Source organism: Parasteatoda tepidariorum, chromosome 5 (genome assembly GCF_043381705.1).
Source record: "Parasteatoda tepidariorum isolate YZ-2023 chromosome 5, CAS_Ptep_4.0, whole genome shotgun sequence".
Lineage (NCBI taxonomy): Eukaryota > Metazoa > Arthropoda > Arachnida > Araneae > Theridiidae > Parasteatoda > Parasteatoda tepidariorum.
Genome location: NC_092208.1, coordinates 50,214,663 through 50,235,306, shown reverse-complemented (window position 1 = coordinate 50,235,306; position 20,644 = coordinate 50,214,663). Strand labels below are relative to the sequence as shown.

The 20,644-nt window shown below is 28.3% G+C and overlaps 2 protein-coding genes across 7 annotated transcripts in view; one reads left to right on the top strand and one right to left on the bottom strand.

Annotated features, from left to right (window-relative positions):
* Window positions 1-4,964: 4,964 nt before the first annotated feature.
* LOC107439371 (protein phosphatase 1D) lies at window positions 4,965-19,180 on the top strand. Of its 2 annotated transcripts, none has more exons than XM_016051940.4 (6): window positions 4,965-5,369; window positions 8,009-8,143; window positions 9,613-9,828; window positions 11,058-11,278; window positions 14,771-14,966; window positions 15,788-19,180. In XM_016051940.4, the coding sequence occupies exons 1-6, from the start codon at window positions 5,066-5,068 to the stop codon at window positions 16,705-16,707; spliced, it is 1,992 nt and encodes a 663-aa protein (XP_015907426.1). In that variant the 5' UTR covers window positions 4,965-5,065; the 3' UTR covers window positions 16,708-19,180. The 2 variants fall into 2 exon arrangements, with proteins under 2 accessions (XP_015907426.1, XP_042905523.2); XM_043049589.2 differs by lacking the exon at window positions 4,965-5,369 and adding an exon at window positions 5,520-5,728.
* LOC107439366 (putative uncharacterized protein DDB_G0282133) overlaps window positions 18,127-20,644 on the bottom strand; it is a 51,725-nt gene continuing 49,207 nt past the window's right edge. For 4 of the 5 annotated variants that reach the window (XM_016051935.3, XM_043049554.2, XM_043049558.2 and 1 more), the window contains exon 14: window positions 19,975-20,070. The gene's annotated coding sequence lies outside the window, so the exon portion shown is untranslated. Of the gene's footprint in view, window positions 18,354-19,974; window positions 20,071-20,644 lie in introns of those variants that run through there. The other variant, XM_043049546.2, reaches the window with a different exon arrangement.

Here is a 20,644-nt window from a genome sequence, read left to right as displayed (position 1 = left end):
TAACAGTTAAGAGTCACTTCTAAATGGTGAATGATATCCATGTGAAAATATTAATTTCTAAATTTAAGTCATGTCTACATATTTTAGATTATAATCAACAGAATATTAATTATGAAAAATTAGTGAATACTAAATACACTCATTAAAATGTTTCAATGCCATTTTTTTCTCCGAAACTAAATATTGTCATTATTTATGTTTTAATTTGATTAAATTATGAATTTAAATTTTTACTTAAAATTAGTAATGCAAAAGACTTATTTTTTTAACTGGGAATATTGGGAACTTTAAAGGCAATCAAACCTGGTCATTTTTCTGAATTAAGCGAATAATATGTAATAAAAATATAACAGTTGCAATAAGCAGCTAAATAAATATTCGTTATTTTGATTTCAAATGTTTTCCGTGTATTTCTTTTCGAAATTTCTCATAAATCTATTACTTCCTTAAAAGTCATTTTATTATATTTTTTTAAAGTAACTTAAAAACAATAAAATAGCTGAAAATAGATTTTAATATTTTTTAATCGAAGCAATGAATTCTTTAAAATTTCACATTTTTATACAGGGTGTGAAGCTTTTATAAAAAATACAAGTGCTTTTTTGGGGATTTCGTTTTTAAAAGCTCTTGAAGGTGCTTTTTTCAGCTGGCGTTTTTAAAAAGTGCTTTTTTTCCAAGAATAATTTTTTTTCCTTCAGTGATATCTGGTGGATCCCATGCATTTCACGAAAAAATGGGGTGTTCGCTACGCAATCATTCACGCGGACTTCATGTCGTACCCACGTTGACTTGCGCATGCACGCACTCTTGAAACCGAAGCCTGAGTGCTCCAATTCGGATGGAGAATATCAGATCGTGAAATGTTTTTCGTTTTAATTTTATTCTTTTTATTTTACTTCTAACAATTTTTTGACTTAGGGGGTAAGGGTCAAGTTGAATTCACTCGGTGATGTGGGAAAGTACTGATTGTTTCGATTTACGTCCGTTTCTTTTTGGGTTTTTTTTTAACGCTTAAACTGTTTATAAAAGGTTTTTATTTTTCAATAATATCATTAATTGAGTATGAATTTTTTGAGTGCTTGAAAATTTTTGTGAAGTTCTTGAAAGGTTTTTAAAAAGTGCTTATTTTTTATCCAAAGATTTGGCTACGCACCCTGTTATAAATTACTGCCGGAAATTAAAATCGGTATTTTTTAAAAGCATTCTATTAAACTTAAATAGATTCACTAGTGTTTTAAATCACCATTACAACAAGAAAATTAATCATATTCTGTAAGGTATTTATTTTTCAGCAGATAGTAGTGCTTCTGGTATAAGCCCCTGCTGTTAACGCAAGTAACGTTTTCAAAATATGACCAATCATCAAATTCAAACACAGTAACGCTAGAAATAAAGCAATTAAAACCAGTTATTTTATCAGATAAAACTGAAAAGCATTTTTGATAACTTCGATAATAGCTGGAATTGTAATTTGGTGTGAATATTACCTAATATGAAAAAGAATTTTCTCAATTGACGTGTGTATTATATTCAAGATGAAAATGTTAATATTGAAGGCATAAGCAAGAGGGCCAACTAACACGTTGAATGCCACGCTAATTTTACAAGGCTTGCCTGTCTGGCCAAAATGATTTTCTCAATTGCATTAACTTCTTCAAACCATTTTAGTAACGATAGTATTAATAAAATTAAAAGCATTCAAAATATACTCGAATTATGTGTTTCTAATAATCTTGACTTCGCCGGTGACCCCCCATGGCAATCAACGTGTTAAAACAAATGAGAAGGGAAAAAAACGTTATAAAATTTGAGCCATTATCAAACTAAATCGCAATGACAGTATATTTGTCCGAAAAAACATTTAGGATAATTACCTCTAATGAGTAGACATACTAATAAAGTTCACGAGCTGTTAGCTGACGAATTTCATAACGTTTAGTCTGTATAGTAGGTAGAATATGATATTCTCTAAAACTGCAGACAGGACTTTATTTCGATAAATATGCAACTATTATTAATTTTATTTGTATTTTAATGGATATTTTGCGCATATATTCATTTTTTTGTAAATAGTATTTAAAGTTATAACACATTTTTTGTAAAGATAAATTTTACTAATTTATTTTCGTTGTATTTATAGTTGCAAATTTAACTCGTATCATATTTCATATTAAGAATTTTGACAATTACTTGATACCTTTTACCCCTCACTTCAAAAGCGCGCTGTCCCACAGTGGACTGATCGTTAAGATCCCAGCAGATCACCGAAGTCAAGCATCACTGACCGCGGGTGGGTGACCACTTGGATCAGTCTGCGTAGGGACCGAGGGTGTGCGGTATTGGTCCTCGTTAAACTGTTCTACCGTAAAGTGCTCGACTTCGCCTGCAGGTCGTCGGGCTACCGAAGCGGGGGTGCCATCCCCTCTGCAGAGGATCAAAATTGTGATGGCATGTCTTCGGATCATCCTCAGGGATGTTTCCCAGACCGTCGCCAATAGCCCATTGTGAAGCTCTAGTGCGACGTAAAAGAACAACATCAAAAGCGCGCTGTTATTTTGTAGATTATAGTTTTTGCTCCTATTTTATTCTTGACATAAGGAAAGATACAGATTTTACGCGACTCTTTTTATGCGAGTGGCGTAAGGAGACGGCTTTCACAAGCCTTGACCACTGGTGTAAATGGGTTTTAATATGCAAATTAAAGTAGCTAACTATTCGTTATTCGCAACCTCGATAATGGCTACCCGAATCCTTCAAAGTTCTACGAACTAGTTTAAAAACCTCAGTTAGAATTGTAGTTTGCTGGTGTTTTCTCCAAGTATTTAATGGTTGCTGATGTTGGCTGTCGTTGTTGGAGTACAGGTCACACATAAGTAAATCAATATTTTCAAAACGTTTATACACTTCCAACGGATTATTTCTTTGCATCCGGATCGGTCGAAATAATTATGAAACACAAATTCTCAATAAAAAGCGCGTGATGATCGGATTTTGTAAATGCATTTCGATTGTCTCTTATATTGTGCTATTAATTTTCACTTTTATATTGCATGCAAAATATTTCCCTGCCTTAAGGTCTGTAACACTAAATTTTTTAAAATTTGTTTAAAAATCGAGACAGACACTTCTAGCTTCCCATAGAGTTGCAATGCGGGGGGAAAAAATCGGTTTTATTCCAGAGAGTAAATCGGGTACTTTTGGGAAAGAAATTTCGAAAATTGCTGCTTTTTTATTCCAAAGGTTCAAATCAGTGCATTCGCATATTTCAACGGAAGTATCTTTTCTCAAGACGCATTAATGTTAATAAGTTTTTTTTTTTCTCCTTTTTTGGTAGACTTTTTAAACTTTTGCTTAATTTTTTATTGCATACTTTGAAAAATACCATTTTATATTATATAATTATTCAACATCACGGGTAAGCAATTGATGAAACTTAAAAATTCCTTTTTTTTTTAAATCAAAATTTTTATTTTTGGCAGATATTTTTTTAGAAAAATATTTAATTTCAAAATGATTATATTCAGTAGAGTTTATAATAAATTTATACAGCTAAAATTAATTAATTTAAAATTAAATTTTACTAAAGTAATGCAAGTTTTGATCATTTAAACGAAGAATTTAGAAGAATGAAAGATTAGAATTGAAAACTATTGCAATTAATTTGCAGTGCGCAACTTAAAGAAACAGACAACGATGAATAACCTTTGATCAAATTATCCGATCTTCAAGCTCTAACAATGTTGAATTATGAAATAAACAATTTTTTACATCATTTTAAGCGTCAAAATATAAAATTTCGGTGAAATTTCGTATTTTGATACTTAAAATTACGTAAAAATTGTATAACTAACAATTCAAAATGTTTCGAATACTACTAAATAAAATAATGAATATACATAAAAAAAAAAGACTTTTTGCAAGGAAATTATCTTTTGATAAACGAATTTCATAATTGTGAGATAACTGATCAAACTATGGGGTCCATATTTCCCAGATTGCAGCTACCCCTATAATTTGGGTGTCAGAAATCCGAATTCTACAAGAAAAAGGTATGCTTATGCAAATAAAGTGCGTTTCTGTGTTTGATTTCGTAACCCAGACTATTGTCTTCACGAATCGAATAGCATATTTGAGATGAACCCATCAAATCATTAAGATTTTGTTTTGGAACGTAAAGAACCGATCATTAGATAAAAAGTTACTCAGGGTGGTCCGTTTTCTTGCGCACTCTACATCAAGCTACTTAAACTCAAATTCTACATTTTATTTGATATTGTATACCTTAAGCTATAAATTCATATTCGAAGCAGACCGGTTTTGGCTTATTTCCCAAAAATTAAGAATTTAAATCCCAAAACATCCCGTATTTCAAAAACTGCGCATTTTTCGCTATCGCCATCTGGGGAGAAGATCGATTTTGACCCTTCTCCCTTGTATGGGAATGTTCTATCACATTTCTCCCTTCCATAATATTTTTTTCGTATTTAATCAACAAAAACATTTTTTAAAGAAAGTTACCTTCATGACTATGATTAATGCCTTTTTCTGTTCAATATGGTTTCTTAATTTTGAAGTTTTTAAACGATTTGAAAATTGAGACAGAAATTAACGCGCTTTTGCACTATCCACATGCTATTGGTGAAAGTACGTGAATTGTTGCCATAGGTAGAGAGTTGTGATCTGATTCATCCTAAGAGGCCATTCTCACTGAATGCGCTTCACGCTTTCTGCTGAAAAAGTATGTGAGCAGTATTTTCTTGCTAAAAGTCACCAATCAAGTTTTCAATTTCCCCCACAGCAATCGAAAGTGCGTGATTCTTATTTAGTGAGATTGGCCCTTTGACCTTCCTCTATCAGCTAAGCGTCAGTGACAATAGCAGACGAAATTTGGACTCTAGAGATCTAGTTCAGCTTTTAAAAATAGTTTCATATTAAGCCACCTCCACCTACCCCTTAAGAATACAGTCATACGTCAGAGTAACGAACCAATAGTATTTGAATGTCAGATGCTGACGTCTTCATTGTTGTGACGCTTTCATGAAAGTTCAGAAATACGGTGTGTGCAATGACACCAAGCATTGGACTTAATTTGCGTGTAACCGGACATTGTAATCAAGGTGGTCGAAAATATATGGAAGATGCTTTTGTTGTTGCGTATCAACCGAGTGAAGACAAAAAAGATTTAGAATATGCCTACTTTGGCATATTCGATGGCCATGGTGGAAGAGAGGCCGCCCTGTACGCTAAAGAACATCTAATGAATAATATTGTAAGTCAGAAATCATTTTGGAGTGATGATGATGATCAAGTATTGAAAGCTATTCGTGATGGATTTTTAACTACCCACCATGCTATGTGGAGAGAAGTTGGTAAATATCCCGAGATTTCTTTTAAATCTATGTTTGTCTAGAGGTTTTAAGCATTATCGTTTGTTTGAAATTCAGGTGACTTTTATTTTTCAGTTATATACAATTTGTAGATAATTTCTAGTAAAATTATGCATAATCTGTGTCCAAAAATTGCCAAATGATGTTATTTCGTTATACTATCTTCTTACAGAAATCGAGGCATTTAATCGCCATGTTTGTTTTCAATTGCCTTCAAGCATGCGCAGTAGCAACTTATCATTACGTCATAATATGTTTGTTTTGTCTGCTGTACAACTATGTTTTGATCGCATATAGAGCAATGAGTGTGAATGAGATCTTTGCTATGCAGTTTTGTAAATGTGAATTTTCCTCAATTGTTTCTATACTGGATTAATTCATTATAAAATGTTCAAGTTTTTTTAATATTTATTATGAATTGGGAATGTCATAAAACTATTTTTGAATAGTTTTTATGAAATTTCAATTCAGAATGCATGATCTGTATTTTATGTGTTTGTAAATTACTCGGTTTGTTTTCAGATAAAACGAAATATTTTTTGACTTTCTGTTAATTAAAACTAAACTTATTACTTATGTTTTAAAAATATTTGCCATCTTTTTTTAGTTTATTCAACTGCTTCTAATACTGAGCTCAATTATTATCAAACAAGACGTCTTGTGAAAAATCTACTCATACTGTTATGAATATAAGATCCTATGTTTGTAATTTTGTGAGAAGTTACAAAAAGCAGTGGAACTGACATTCTGTGAAAGATCTTATTTTGTATTTGTTGAAAATCTAATTATTTTCTGATTCTACAATTTTTGTATAATCATGTAATTTCTTTCAGGGTCTTGATTTTGTGAATACGTGGAAATAAGATCTAATTTAGTAAAATATATATATATATTAATCTTTCAAAAATTTGTAGTAACACAAATTATTGAGTTACTACATTTGAAATTTTTCAATAAACTCCCAATTTTCCACCAAATTGAGTGACCTAGAAAGTGCGGATAAGTGAATTCGCAGATAATTGGCAAAACGCTTAAAAAAAGGACACATAATTATTAAAAAAAATATAATTTATAAATTTTAAGATCTATTATTAAAATTTCTTTTGTTTCTTGTTGGAAAGGTCAGAGGCTAAAATAAAACAGGCAAAATCAGACTTTACCTTGGGAAATCATACACTATTGAAGAAAGAATGCACAAAACTATGTTTGAAGCACACATGTTAGTTTTTATAAAGAGTTACACTGCATACACGATTTTTCGAATCTTCTCTCAAAACTGATAAGAGTTGCAACATTTTCTTCAAGATTTGAATAAAATGCTTTGATGGATGCTGTATCTATTCATTGAAATATGAACTTCATCCTGTAATTGTAGTTTGGCAACTGTAAATCATGACTTTTGTTGCCTTGCTCCAGGGGCGGATTAAGCGTACACGGGGCCCTAGGCCATTAAAATTTTTGGGGCCCTTCGATTAAGTTGTTTTTCTCGTGTATTTTTTATTTATTCAAATATAAAAGTATTTATATATCTTTTCATTTAAGAAAGCATATTTAAAATTAAAATGACTAATAATAAATTAAATTTTACTTCATTATGATAAATTAGAACTAAAAAATAATCATAACATTTTGAAGAAATTTTAATATGTATTTGAAATTGATTTTTTAAAAAAAATCATTGTTTTTCTTAATTTTTTTAAAATTCATTTTCAAAAAATCCATTTTAAGGGGGCCCCTAATCATTGGGTGCCCCAGGCCATGGCCTAATGGATAATCCGGCACTGTCTTGCTCTTTGTAAATGCTTCCCCATTTTCACTCTTTCAATGCTCGTTTCTACTTAGGTTAACACACTTTTTTTAAGCTGCAATATTTAAATGTAGATCCATTATTTGATTATTTAGAACATTTGGGGTATGAAAATGAATGTTTGCTGATATGTCGTACTCGAAACTCTTAAAATAGTCCATCTCTATGAATTTATTTATTTTCAATTCTAAATGCTATATTGTTTTTCATTGCAAAAGAAAAGTGAAGTGCGGATGATCAGCAAAACAAACTATCTGCCCGCGGATAATCGAGAAATTACTGTATTCTTTTTTTCTTCGTAATTCAAAAGTAGAAATTTGTATAGAATCCATTTTATAAATTTTTTGAAAGCCTGTTTTTATTACTATATATTTTATGAAGGGCCTGTTTCAATGATGAAAAATTGTGTGAAATGCTATAAATGGACCCAAATTTCTTCTAAACTAATTTCTGATTATATTTGACTTAACAAGAGTTTATAAAATTAAAGTGTATTCCACAGAAAATGATAAAAATTATTTTATTAATAAATACTGAAAATGAAGATTAAGTATTAATTTTAATATTTGATGATAAAGTGTACTTACTGTTTTGAAGTTAAATTTCTATGTATTTTTTTTCAAATTATTTTATTGTATATAATCCATTCCATTCATTGTGTATAGTTTGGACTGCTAGGGGAAGATTTTTTTTTTATTTTTTTANTTTTTTTTTTTTTTTTTATAATTTTGTCTCTTGAAAATAAGGCATTTTCAACTTTGTTACATGTGTTTTTAAATTTTCCAATCTTTAGTAAGTTTTTATCCAATTATAGGTAAATGGCCCAAAACTGTTAGTGGTTTGCCTAGTACATCTGGTACAACTTCAAGTATTGCCTTTATACGTCGCCAAAAGCTGTATATTGGACATGTTGGTGATTCTAAAATAGTTTTAGGATATCAATTACCTGGTAAGAAAAAATATTTTAATGTCCATAATTAATTGTCCATAATGTCAATAATTAAATTTCAACTTGAATTTAATAAAAACATACATTTAACAGTACTAGCACTAAAAGTTATCTTTATTATAACATTTTCAACTGGGTCATATAGAAAAATATTTCATAAGAAAATAAAGGTCTATTAGAATAAATTTGAAAAATGTTTAAAATAATAGCTTGAATTTCAACTTCCTGTAAATTTAACAGAGAGGCAGCCTCGTCATTTCATTTAAAAAAAACTCTGCGCAAAAAAAAAGCTTGTTATAATATGGCATAAGCGACCAGTTAGGCTTACCACACCGCGCTATCTGAAAAAAAAACACATGCTACCTATTTGCAAAAGACAATTGGCAGAAAAGCTCCTTTTTTTCCATAGCTCTCACCGAGAATGGGATTTGCATAGTACTACTTTCACTTCAGTTAATTAAGGAACAGAGTGGCTAACGCTACTTTTCTCCCACGGCGTTTCGGGATCCCAGCATGCTATCAGCCAGACATGAGGAGGAAAAGCACTTTTCTTACAAACTGTGTGGGAATCGAATTCTTCTAATACGCCATCATAGCAATCCGCAGGAAAGTTCCATTGAAAATCGAAATGCATAATTCACCTTGGGTTGTGTGTGTGTCTGCAAACTGAAACCTGGTAACCGAATTTGTCTGCAAACTGAACACAGCCAGAGAAAACTATTATATAAATTCATATTAATCTAACTAACTATAACAAATTTTGCAAATATAGAGTGCTTAAAAATTATATATAGAAACTTGATGTTATTTTGTACAAAAAATGTCTTTGAATCGAAGTGAAATTTTTCCTCTGTCTGCTTTTTCTTTCTTTTTTTCAATATTTTAGTGACATTTATTTTATCATACTAAATATTGTTTTGTTAATTAAATGCCATTTAACTAATAACAAGAAATTATTGTCTACATATTGATGTCATTTACAATTTATTTATTGCCATTTTATTATATTATGTATGTTTTGTTCCTTGTTACTTTAAAGACCTCTTATCTTGCTGAAGTTCTGACAATTCCAGATATGGGAACTATTTCTACTATGTATGTAAAATATCACTTGTATACAGTCATTTTGTAATTAACATTTAAGTTTGTGGCAGTAAAATTTGTAGTTGCATGTATTTTTGCTGAACATGTAATAGCAAAAGCAATTTTAAGTTGATAATGCTCTTTACTGTTTTACTTAAGCATAGCAGGCATTTTATTAGTAAACAGTAGCCCTGGATATACACTTTTTGTTTAAGATTTCCAATGCTTATGTGTAATCAGAATTTTTGAATATTTTTCTTTGAGCTTTTTATTATTCTGTATATATACATATATATCTTTCATTCATGTATATTATTTTTATCATTGTAGAAATTGAAAAGTTGTTCATTTTAATAATTTGATATTAATTAATATCTTAATTTCAGGTTCAAGAGAATGGTGTCCATGTGCTTTGACTAAAGATCATAAACCTGAGTCTCCGGAGGAGAGGGAACGAATCAATAGTGCTGGTGGTTTAGTATTAAATAAAGCTGGTGTAGAGAGAGTTGTTTGGAATCGCCCACGGCCTGGACATAAAGGACCTGTCCGGCGAAGTACACTCTTTGATCAAATACCATTTTTAGCTGTTGCTAGGTCGCTGGGTAAGTTGCCCTTGTTTATTGTAAGTTATTTATATTTTGTAACAATATTCATTTTTAAATTAATAAACCTATACGACAATGAAAGTTTATTTCTGTTTGTAATGCTTTTTATTAAGAAAAAATGTGTGAAATTATTTGAAGTTGGTAAACTAAAAAAATTTTTGAAATATGTTTTATGGAAATGTCTTATAATTTAATTTTTTTTATTTCCAAGAAAAAGTTTATTCCAATTGACCTATTATTGGAAGAATGGTTGTCTAGAAAATGCTTAGTTTGAATTAAATGTGTGTTTTCTTATTTTTCCATGCCATTCAATGTAATAAATTAATGTAACAAAGTGGGTGAGGTTCTATTAATGTTTGTTTTTATTTTATTTGCTTATATAGTTCAGTAAAAGTACAATAGAATCCTATTCACAGAAAATTTTTTTGATTGAAGCACAAAACATGCCTAAATATTCATTTGTATCACTTATCATAAGCATAGGTTTTTGTTAATTCATATATTTTTGTAACGTTATGACTTTTCTTTGTAACTCATATTTTCTCTTTTTTTAAATTTCAAGTTTTTTAAAAAAAATGTTAGCTTTTTTTATTTGTCTTTAAAATTTTTTTTTAAATTAAAGATGAGTAAATTTTTTATAAAGCATAAATATGGATTAACTTTTGTTTTCTTTAAAGTGTTGCACTTTTTTGGAAAATAGGATTCATGTATCTTAATGTATGAAAATTTTCGTTTATCTGAAATTTAGAATTACTGTGCATTCTGAATTTTCATGCTTTCACTGCATTTAATTTCGTGTTCGCATTATACTGCACATAAAATATAGTAATTTAGAGAATTAAGATGAAATATAATTTCTTTCTTTCTTTTTTCAATATTCTTTTGCTTATATTTTATATGTTTAAAAAATAAATTCTATGTCACAGATACTGCTTTATGAGTATTAAAAACATTAATGAAATCAATCGTATAAAGTTCAAAGAGGTTTGAAAAGTTTAACATATGCAGAAAAAACTTCCTTTCTAATTTTACAGATATTTAAATGCACATTTTCCTAGTTTTAAACCTAAAAGCATTTATGTGATTGTCCTTCAAAATTTAATTTAATTTATTTCTAGGTACCTAGTTTAATAAAATTAAGGAACAATATAAAAGTCTTTTGTATTTATATCAAATACTCCAAGATAAGTCACTGCCAGAGTTTATATTTATTGATGTTTTTGCAGGTGATTTGTGGAGTTATAACTATTCTCGTGATGAATTTGTTGTTAGTCCTGATCCAGATGTTAAAGTAATTAATATTAATCCTCAAGTGCATCGTTGTGTAATTTTTGCATCTGATGGTCTTTGGAATATGGTTAGCAATGTACAGGCTGTTCGCATTGTGCAAACAGCTGAAGAAGAAAATGAAAAGCTAATCTTAGATGGAAGTCGAATGAATGGAGTTGTAAGTTATTATTTTTATTTTATTGTTAGTTGAAACATTTTGTTAAAATTCACATTCTGATATTTGTATGGAATATATTAAGAATATAATTGTTGCCTATCAGATTGATCTTGGGAGAATATTCAGGTAATTTTATAAATCCATATAAACGAGGGAATGTTATAAAAAATACTAAAAAAAGTCAGGCAAAGAGGAAATTAATGAGGGTTAGAGGTAACAAGTCCATTATTTTTCTGCAAAGGTAATTACAAATTAATATTTTTTATAATTATATACTTTGCAATTGCAGTGAAATGTTTCATAAACTCTGTATTATATGGGGTGTTCTTCCTGTGCTATATGGGATGTTCTAATCGAAATTCAACAAATTACAGTAGAGAAAAGCTGGTATAATTAACATCAAAACAGATTTAATTGGAGGTGTTTCCAATAATTGCCTTTTAACTTATCTCAAACTAGTCTTGTTGTTTATTACATTTATCTTCTTGTTCTGTAATCTGTCAGTTTTTGATAGTGTTATTATTTTCTCCTGCTTTCATAATAATTTAAAGACTCCTAATGTGTTTACTTTTTTTGTTTTGTTTTTATTTATGATAAGGATCTTTAAAAATACATATTAAGGGCGGTCTTTAAATTAACATTCTGTATCTTATCCTTACTTTCTTTAGATAATATTTTTACCTTATGTGCTACTTTCATTATCAGAGGATGCTATTTAGATTACTATTTTTGACCTTTTGGGACTATTAAACAGGGGTAATTGTGAGCCCAAGTTAAAATTCCGGAAAATTTCTTGAGTTAAAAAAAAAGTTTAAATTGAAAAAATTTAAACAAGGTTTTTTTCCTTTTTCTGAATATTTCTTAGTTTACTTAAACTGTATTTAAAATTTTACACATACCTATATCATTTAAACATACCTATGATGACCTGGAGAAGTAATTAAAATTTACAAACATGTCTTTCTTTCTTCAGTTTATGATTATAACAACTATTTACTGATAAAAAAAATCATATTAATCATGAATATAAGCTTTAAAGTATCTCTCTGGCTCTCCCTTACAAACAAATAAAATAAACTATGTTTCTAAGTTCCACCTTTAAAAATTTGATTTCCGAAAACTTCTGTGATCAATGATTGTTTGAAACGTCTGAACCTTCGATTTCCGGAAACTTCCGGATCACTGTTAGCGAAAATTCCGGAAATCTGGATTTTTTCCGGGGTTGATTAAAGCAAATATTTTTTAATGCTGACTTTAGTGAAGGCCTTGCCAGTATAAGTATTTTGTAATATATTTTATGTATATGAATAAGACACAACTAAAAGAATAATAATAAAACATGCATCCACTTTTAAAAATCTAGAAAAATCAAAGAGTTTATTATATTTTAATATTACTGTACCAATGACTACGCTATTTAATTTAGTTTCATATTTAAAACTTGCCAAAAAAATTAGAGAGAGAGAGAAATTTTATACTTAAAGATTTGTGATTCCATTCTTAACTAATTTGTGCTTGGCATCATATAAATTTTTGGATGCTTTTTTAAAACTTTCGCAAAGGAGCAACATGTGTTAGAACTCTTCAAAAGTATGCAATGCATAGCCTGAGTATTTTTTCTTAATATATATGAAGAGATGGCAACACATTTTTAAAATTAAAGCTGTGAAACAGATGGTTTGATTATAATGGAAGTGTTTTTTTCCCCCTGATAAAAATGGCGATAAGGAAAGTTAAAGTATTGTATTTATTTTTATAGTCAATCATTTTATAACTAATGTTATTTAATAGATAAAATATTATTTTAGAATACATATTTTTGCATTTTTTTCTTTTTACTTGTTTGTTGAGCAATTATATATAATCTTTATTTTTGAAAGGTAGGAACACAAGGCTACTTTTTTTTTCTTTGTGCCTTACTAACTTTTATAGAAAGGATATTTTTTAAAATTAATTTAAACATATATTCTTATTCTTTATATATTCTTGTCATATTTAATTGTTAAAATAAATTCTTAGTTTTCTTAAATATGTTATTTTTTCTTTTTTTCGTTTCATGAATTTTACTTTCAGTTATTGAATGAAGTAAATATTTTTTAACAAATTTGCGCAATTTTTTAAAAAAAAAGTTTTTTTAATCAAATTACTTATTTACGCATAAAGATATTTTAAAGCAAACTATAAGAGTAGAAATTGTGAGAATTGGGAAAATATTTTATAATTTTAGAAAAGTCTTAAGTCTGTATAATTTTTGTTTTCTTGTTATTACTAGAAATTAGAAAACGAAAGTTTCTCTGAAAATATTAAAATATTTTAATGAAACGCTCTTAAAACTGAAGCTTCTTAAACAATGCATTATGTTACAGATTTAATAAAAATTTAACACTGATAAATTTTAAAAAATCTGAAATATTTCTATGTAAATAATATGATAATGAAATGTGAAATTTGTGTTTCATATGTTAGTTTTTGAAACTGTAAATGTATATGCACATCATGGTTCACACATTGTAGCATATATATCCACATCTTTTTCTTAACTGTTGGATTTTCTAAGCTTCAAATGAGAAATGTGCTTAATGTGTTGTCAAAGATCGCTTTCTAGGTAGACCTAGTCTAGGTAGCCTATCCTTAGTAGCTTTCGCTTTTCAACTTAAAGCAATTCTAATAGGGTAAAATACACCGAAGATTTATTACTATTATTAGTGAATATAGCCTTTTTCTCGTTTTCTTGATGGCACAGGAAAACTACTCAATAATTACCAAGGGGTAAGTAACAAAAATATATTTAAATCGTTAACATGAATAATACGGTACAATGGTAGACAATTCTACTACTACATTACAATGTTCTTGCTTTTTTACAAAATCTTAGTTTGCAGTTACGGTTACAATCTAATGATAAACTCCGCCATCTATCGGTGGTTCAATAACATGTATTTCTACAGTAGCCGTCTAGTTTAGGTAGACCTTTTACTCATAAAAGCAGATGCTAAGTGCAAGATCAAATTAGATATGATGGTATAAACCATTTTGTAAAAGTAAAAAACACAGTTACATTGCAGAAATTCTGGGAAAAAGGTCACTAGAAAGTGCAGTAAATGCAAAATTGGACTGTATGAAAATGTTTAAAGGACTTTGCTATAAAATAATTTTATTTTTTTGAGATAAACTAAAATTCTTATTTTATTAATAAGGACTTAATTTTTAATAATATTTCACATGATACTTGTTTTATTCAAAATTGAATTCATATTTAAATGCCTATAATCCCAATATTGGGACATTTTGATTTTTTTAAAAATAATATTTTTAAAGTTTAATTTTCATTTAACAATGATAACAAGTGGAATATTAGGTTGAAAAAAAAATTGGGCATTAATGAGTTAAAGATATTAAAAAAAAGTTCTGCATAATTTTTAATCTTATTAATTTTCATAGTTTTGTTCACTTGTAAAATGAATTGGTTAAATATTGATTTTTCTTTTTTAGAGCTCTCAGCCAAAAAATCCTTCAAAGCTATTGGTTGATACAGCACTGAATCATTGGTTTGAATTGGGTATGAGAGCAGACAACACAAGTGTTGTAACTGTTATGCTTGATCCTCCAGGCCCACCTAAAAGTGAAGTTTTGTTAAGACAAAGAGTAATGAAAAGATTGAGACCACGTGATGAACTCCTTGAAGAATGTAAGTTACACTTTTGTGTCTCTACCTTCAAATTGCTAACTTTGGTATGGGATAGTAAATGCCCGATCAAAGAAAATGTATTATAATATTAAGGGAGGCAACATCAACATTTTAAGGCATACCTGCCAACTTTACGTTTTTCCGTAAAAGTCCCATTATTAGTGAATATTTTAGGTAAATATTTAGTTCACTTATCACTATCACTCAATAAAAAAATTAGTTGGTCGGTCATCTTTATGTATGCTCTAACTATTTAAATCAAATTTGTTAAATTGTAAACATTTCGCTCCTACATGAAATATAGAAATAAAATTGTCTGGATAATCTGGAAGAGTTGGCTGGTATGTTAATGAAATTCGAATATAAAATTGCATAGATTTTATGCTTATGTTTTAATGGTGTTTTATTTTAATGTGGAATTAATATATATTATTATAAATAATATTTATTTATAATGATAATGTGATCGTTAAAGGGTTACTTTTATTTGTCTGTAGGTTTTGAAATATTACAGGTGATTGAATATAAGGGTGATTTTGATCTGAAATTTTTATTCGGAGTAATAAAGTTGAGATAAAACTAATCAGTTGTTTAGGCTAAATTAAATTTATATATAATCAGGGTCTGCCAATGTAGGCCGCGCACAGAAAGTAAACATTTATCAATGTTTTTTTTTAATTCAAGTTATTGTTATTTGCTATAGTAAAATAAATCACATGGAAGGTTTTCATTAAATTTATAGTTTTGATTTGTAATGAGAAAGTTTACTAATTTATTTTTTTCTTACCTGTTTTTATCTAATAAAAATCTTTTCATTATAGCTTCAGATGCAAAGAATTTGAATGCCTTTGACACACCTCCTTCAGTTGTTATAAAAGAGAAGAAGCGACCAAATGAAAATTTCGAGTCTCCTCCTCCCAAAGAGCGAAAGAGATTTTCAGACTTCGCTCCTGAAAATGTGTGCAAGGAGAAAAAGCTGTCTTCTGATTCTGATGAACCTGTACCAAAAAATCTGCCGAAACCTGTTATATTATCACCTCAAAGAGTTGTTGTAAAGCAAACAGTCACTCCGGGAGCATCTGCTCCAATTCTGAGTCCTGAAAACTCGAACCCGACGGCTGAAAAATTGAAGACCCCTGAGCCTAGTGTGTCGAATCAGCCTCTTTTACAACCAAAATCAAAGAGGAAAGGGCATGATCCACCTGGAGATGGAGTAGATGACAATAACTCAATTTTGAGCAGGAATAAAAGTGAATCTAGGAACAACACGCTAAGTGAGTCCAGCAATAATACTTCAGAAAATAATGATGAGTCAGTTACTAAAAGTATGCTTAGTGAAAATGGAAAAGACAAAATAAACTCTCTGTCAAATGTGATAGTAGGGAGAACTGAGTCTTGTCTTTCAAAATGTGAAAAAGAAGATAGTTCTCCTCCAAATGATACTAACTGTAAAGAAAATGGTTGGTCTCATTTGGATAATTTTTATACAAACAATGACAGGACTTCAGATATAGAAAACTCTGCGAGTACAAAGCAAATTTCTGTTACTCAGAAAAATAAAGTGGTTCCTTGCAAAATAAAACAATCCAAAAAAAGTACTTTGGCTCAAAGGACATTTCCTATGTCTCGGAGACTTCGGTTACATAGGACTAACCTTTCTTCCGGTAAAACAAACACCACCCGAAGAAGCTATACTCACAATACCAGGGCTCAAAGTGGCATTCGTAAAATGAAAGTTTGAACAAAATTTTATTCATATAAACAAAGACAAAAAAACAAAAACATTTTCATTATAATTTGTGTATAAATTTTTTGATCAATTTTAAATTTTTTTCATCTGTTATATAAATCTAACATTATGGTTTATTAATTTATTGTTGCAATTATTTTTTTATATTTGACCTATTGATTTTAAACGTACTTCTATTAAGTTTCCGAAATAGGAAAAGTGATAAAATTTTTAAAATAAAAGTTTTAATCAGCTGAATCAAACATTTAATTAAAACATAAATTAATGAAATAATTTTTCTTGTATTTCAGAAATTTATCAATCTGACTTATCATACCTAGTGTATTACATAGTAATTTATTGGTAGGTAGTTTTTTGCATTGCTGGAGATTTAATAGCATTAATGCATTTGCACATATTGTTAAGTTTAATATGAACTATGGTTTCTGCTATGCTAAGCAAAATATTAAAAAGCTATCGTCAAATATTTAATTGATGTATGACATCTTAGCTATTTTAATAAAGAGTAGCTATTTATTTAAATGAACAGCATATAAATAAATATAAATTTTATTAAAAAATAAAACCTTTAACAAAAAATTGACGAGAATCGCAACATCACAGGTTTCTGGCAATGTTTCTATTGCTTCCATTTATTCAGGCATGGAAAAATTTAAAAATTTGTTTATAAATAAATAAAAACAAACACTTCCAGACTTCTAAAATTTTATACAAAATATATTCATTTATTTACCTTGTGACATTTTTCTGATTTTAGTTTTTATGCTTAAAAACATTTGCATTCAGTGTTTAAACAGGGATATGAACAAATTATCTAAAATAACCTTGTTTTGAAATTTAAGACAAAAATAAAGAGAATAAACCATTTTAGTCTCAAATGTAATTAATTTTTTAAAATTGTGATTGTTATATTAGTTGCATTTAATATTTTCTGTCAGCTTAAATAAATATAACATTAGAATAAATTTTATCAGTCAAATATTTTCTAGTAAGTTAGTCTTATCTTAGTCATGATTATCTTAGCATCTTATTGTAGTGTTGTCCAGATTATCATACATAACTATGAATATTGAGCTTTACTGTAGTCCACACTATAAAACAGGCTTTTGAAGGCTAAATTTTTTTTTTGGCTGTATTAGGAAGATCACTTTGATTGCCAAATATATTCAGACTCTGTATGGTGCAGTTTCTCTGTGTTCACACTATGGGCTCGCTTTCAAGAATAATATAACTCGTGGAAAAGGAGATAAGCCTTTTTGATTTTAAATTGAAAATTTTAACCCTAAAGTGTCTTCACATTGCATTACTAAACTGATTTTTCTTTATAAACTATGAAGTACTGCAATTGTTTATTTTGTAGAATCTGGTCCTTGGTTTGAATAAGAGATATTTTATATGTGAAGATAATAAAGAAACATGTCAATTGAGAAAAAAATCTTGACAAACAAGTATTTACATAAACATCAGGAACTATATGTACATAGTTTGTTTTTTAAAACTTATTATCTTCAAAACATTTTTTAAAACATTAAACTTATCCATATACAACTAACCATAGCATATTATACCTCAACATTGGAATGTTCTTAAAACATGTTTTTTCACTCAGATCTTCACATATATATTTCTGTTATTATCTGTAAAGAATTTAAATAATAATAAATCACTTAACAGTAAGAATTAAAGTTTAGAGATTCTTTTAAAACCATTAAATACAATATCTCTATTTTTTCTTGTGGCATGGTACTGTTTTACTATAAGACCTTTATAAAAAATATTTAATGGTTAATTAAGAATTATGATTTAAAATAACATATATTTTTTTAAAAATCTATTTAAATATATTTTATAGATTAATTTTAACAATAGTAAGTTAATAAATTTTAATTTTGAAACATAATGTGATAGCTAAGCAGTTTACACAATAAATATACCTCAAGTATAAATTTTACAGACTATGTTTGAGAATTTCTACTTATTCCAATATTTGGAATTAGATTTTGGATGAAGCAAAGTGTGGTTGAGAAAATGTCTCGACACATTTAAATGTGAAACTAGTTGTTGTTGAGTGAATAATGTTTGTGAATGTATACTTTTAAATAACAAGTTATTTATGTCGGAAAGGTGTATATATGTACATTATGAGTAATATATATGTATAAGACATGCAAAACATATTTATATCATTCATAATTGAACCTATGAGTAATTTAAATTGTCAACTCAGTATTTCCTAATTGTTATTCTATGCTTTATTTCTTTCTTAGTTAAACATTTCTAGTTTATATTTTTGTTGAAAAATTTAGTAGATTATAATTTATACTTTAGATTAGCTCAATAGTATTTGAAAAAAGAATTATGTCATAAAAAGTACTTTGTCAAAAGTTTTTATTTCAGATTGAAGTGTTACTAGTGTGAATTTTCTAAAACATAAATTTGCTTTAAAATAAATTGGTGAAATTTATTTGATTTTTTATTCACATTAAGAAACATGTTATTCACATTAACATATGCAATGATGTGTGAAAGAAAGTAATGATGAAGTGGATTTTGCATTGGAATTAAAAACATAGGTTATCAAAGTTTTGTTCTACTAAATATATAAAATCATTATTTTATCACAATACAAACATTTTAATAATATAATGAATAGTGAGTCAAAAAAAAACAAACTCTATTAGCTTCTACGAATAATAAACAAAAGTGACATTTCAAATTATAAAATATTGATAGAAATTTTTGTGCCTGGAATAATTGTTTAATTTTACAGGAAAACTACCTTTAAGAATTTGATCTTTTATAAAAATTAAAATTTTACTAGCGATTTGATTAAGCAAATAGGGATCACTTATTGAACCCCAGTCTAAGTTCCAGTGTGCCTTAGGGTTCTACTTTTTTCTTCTGCATTAGAGATATGGCAGAGCTTTAAAAAACATAACTGCTATGAAGTTTCTTTTTATACAACACATGTTTATTTTTAATAAAACTCGCATAAACACTAACCCTGCTATATGAAATGCAAAATAATCCTTTCTATCACCAGTTAATTTCTTCTTAAAGTAAGCAAGTAAATTTGAACTAAAGAAATATACATTTCCTATTTAAAAGCTATAGGGTTAAAAAGACATTAAATTGTAAATAAGACTTTTTAGAAATGTTTGAAATTTGATAACTAAGGCTCCAGTTCTGTTTGGAATACAAATCTTCACAATTCTTGGTTTTTCTAGTTGTTTTTTATTGAAATAAAAGAATTGCACGAAAGAAAATATAGACATTTATTTAAGAATAAAAAATTCATAATTTGTTTTACAATTCAAAGATTCGTTGACAGTTAAAACATGTTACATAGGTACCCTGGAAAGGAAAGAGTAAAATAATTTTAATTTTGTTTAATTAAATATGGTTTTTAATTACAGTGAAACCTCTAGGAAAGACCACCTTCCTCTATTTACAACCACTTTTGGGAAGCACGGAATTTTTTCCATAGACTTGGTGTTGAAGAAAACCAGGGTTGGCAGGTTTTTGACATGTGACAGTTTTTGACAGTTTAAACCATGGTTTAATCCGTCACGTCAAAAACCTCACTGTCGAAAATGTCAAAAACCTATATTCATAAGTGAAATTTAATTAATGCATAAAATTTATATATTTTTTTTTATAAAGAATAGTGTTTCTAAATATGTTCTAGAAAAAATAAATTTTAAATTTTGAAGAAACACTTATATTTTGAATAGTAACCAAAATCTTGTACTTTTGAAAGCTCACATCTTTTGTAATATTATGTATTCATTTTCATGTGTTATTGAAAATCTGCAGTGATATTATTAAGAAATTTATTTATAACCAAATTTAGTGTATAGTATAGATTATACTAAAAATTAGACATTTTTAAAGATAAACATTAGCAGTTTTGTACATTAGACATCTT

Excerpts from the sequence above, each read along its gene's own strand:
- LOC107439371 (XM_016051940.4), top strand. The coding sequence starts at position 5,066 with ATGACACCAAGCATTGGACTTAATTTGCGTGTAACCGGACATTGTAAT. Across the intron at positions 9,829-11,057 it reads AGCTGTTGCTAGGTCGCTGG|GTGATTTGTGGAGTTATAAC; the intron begins GTAAGTTGCCCT and ends ATGTTTTTGCAG. Across the intron at positions 14,967-15,787 it reads TGATGAACTCCTTGAAGAAT|CTTCAGATGCAAAGAATTTG; the intron begins GTAAGTTACACT and ends TTTTCATTATAG.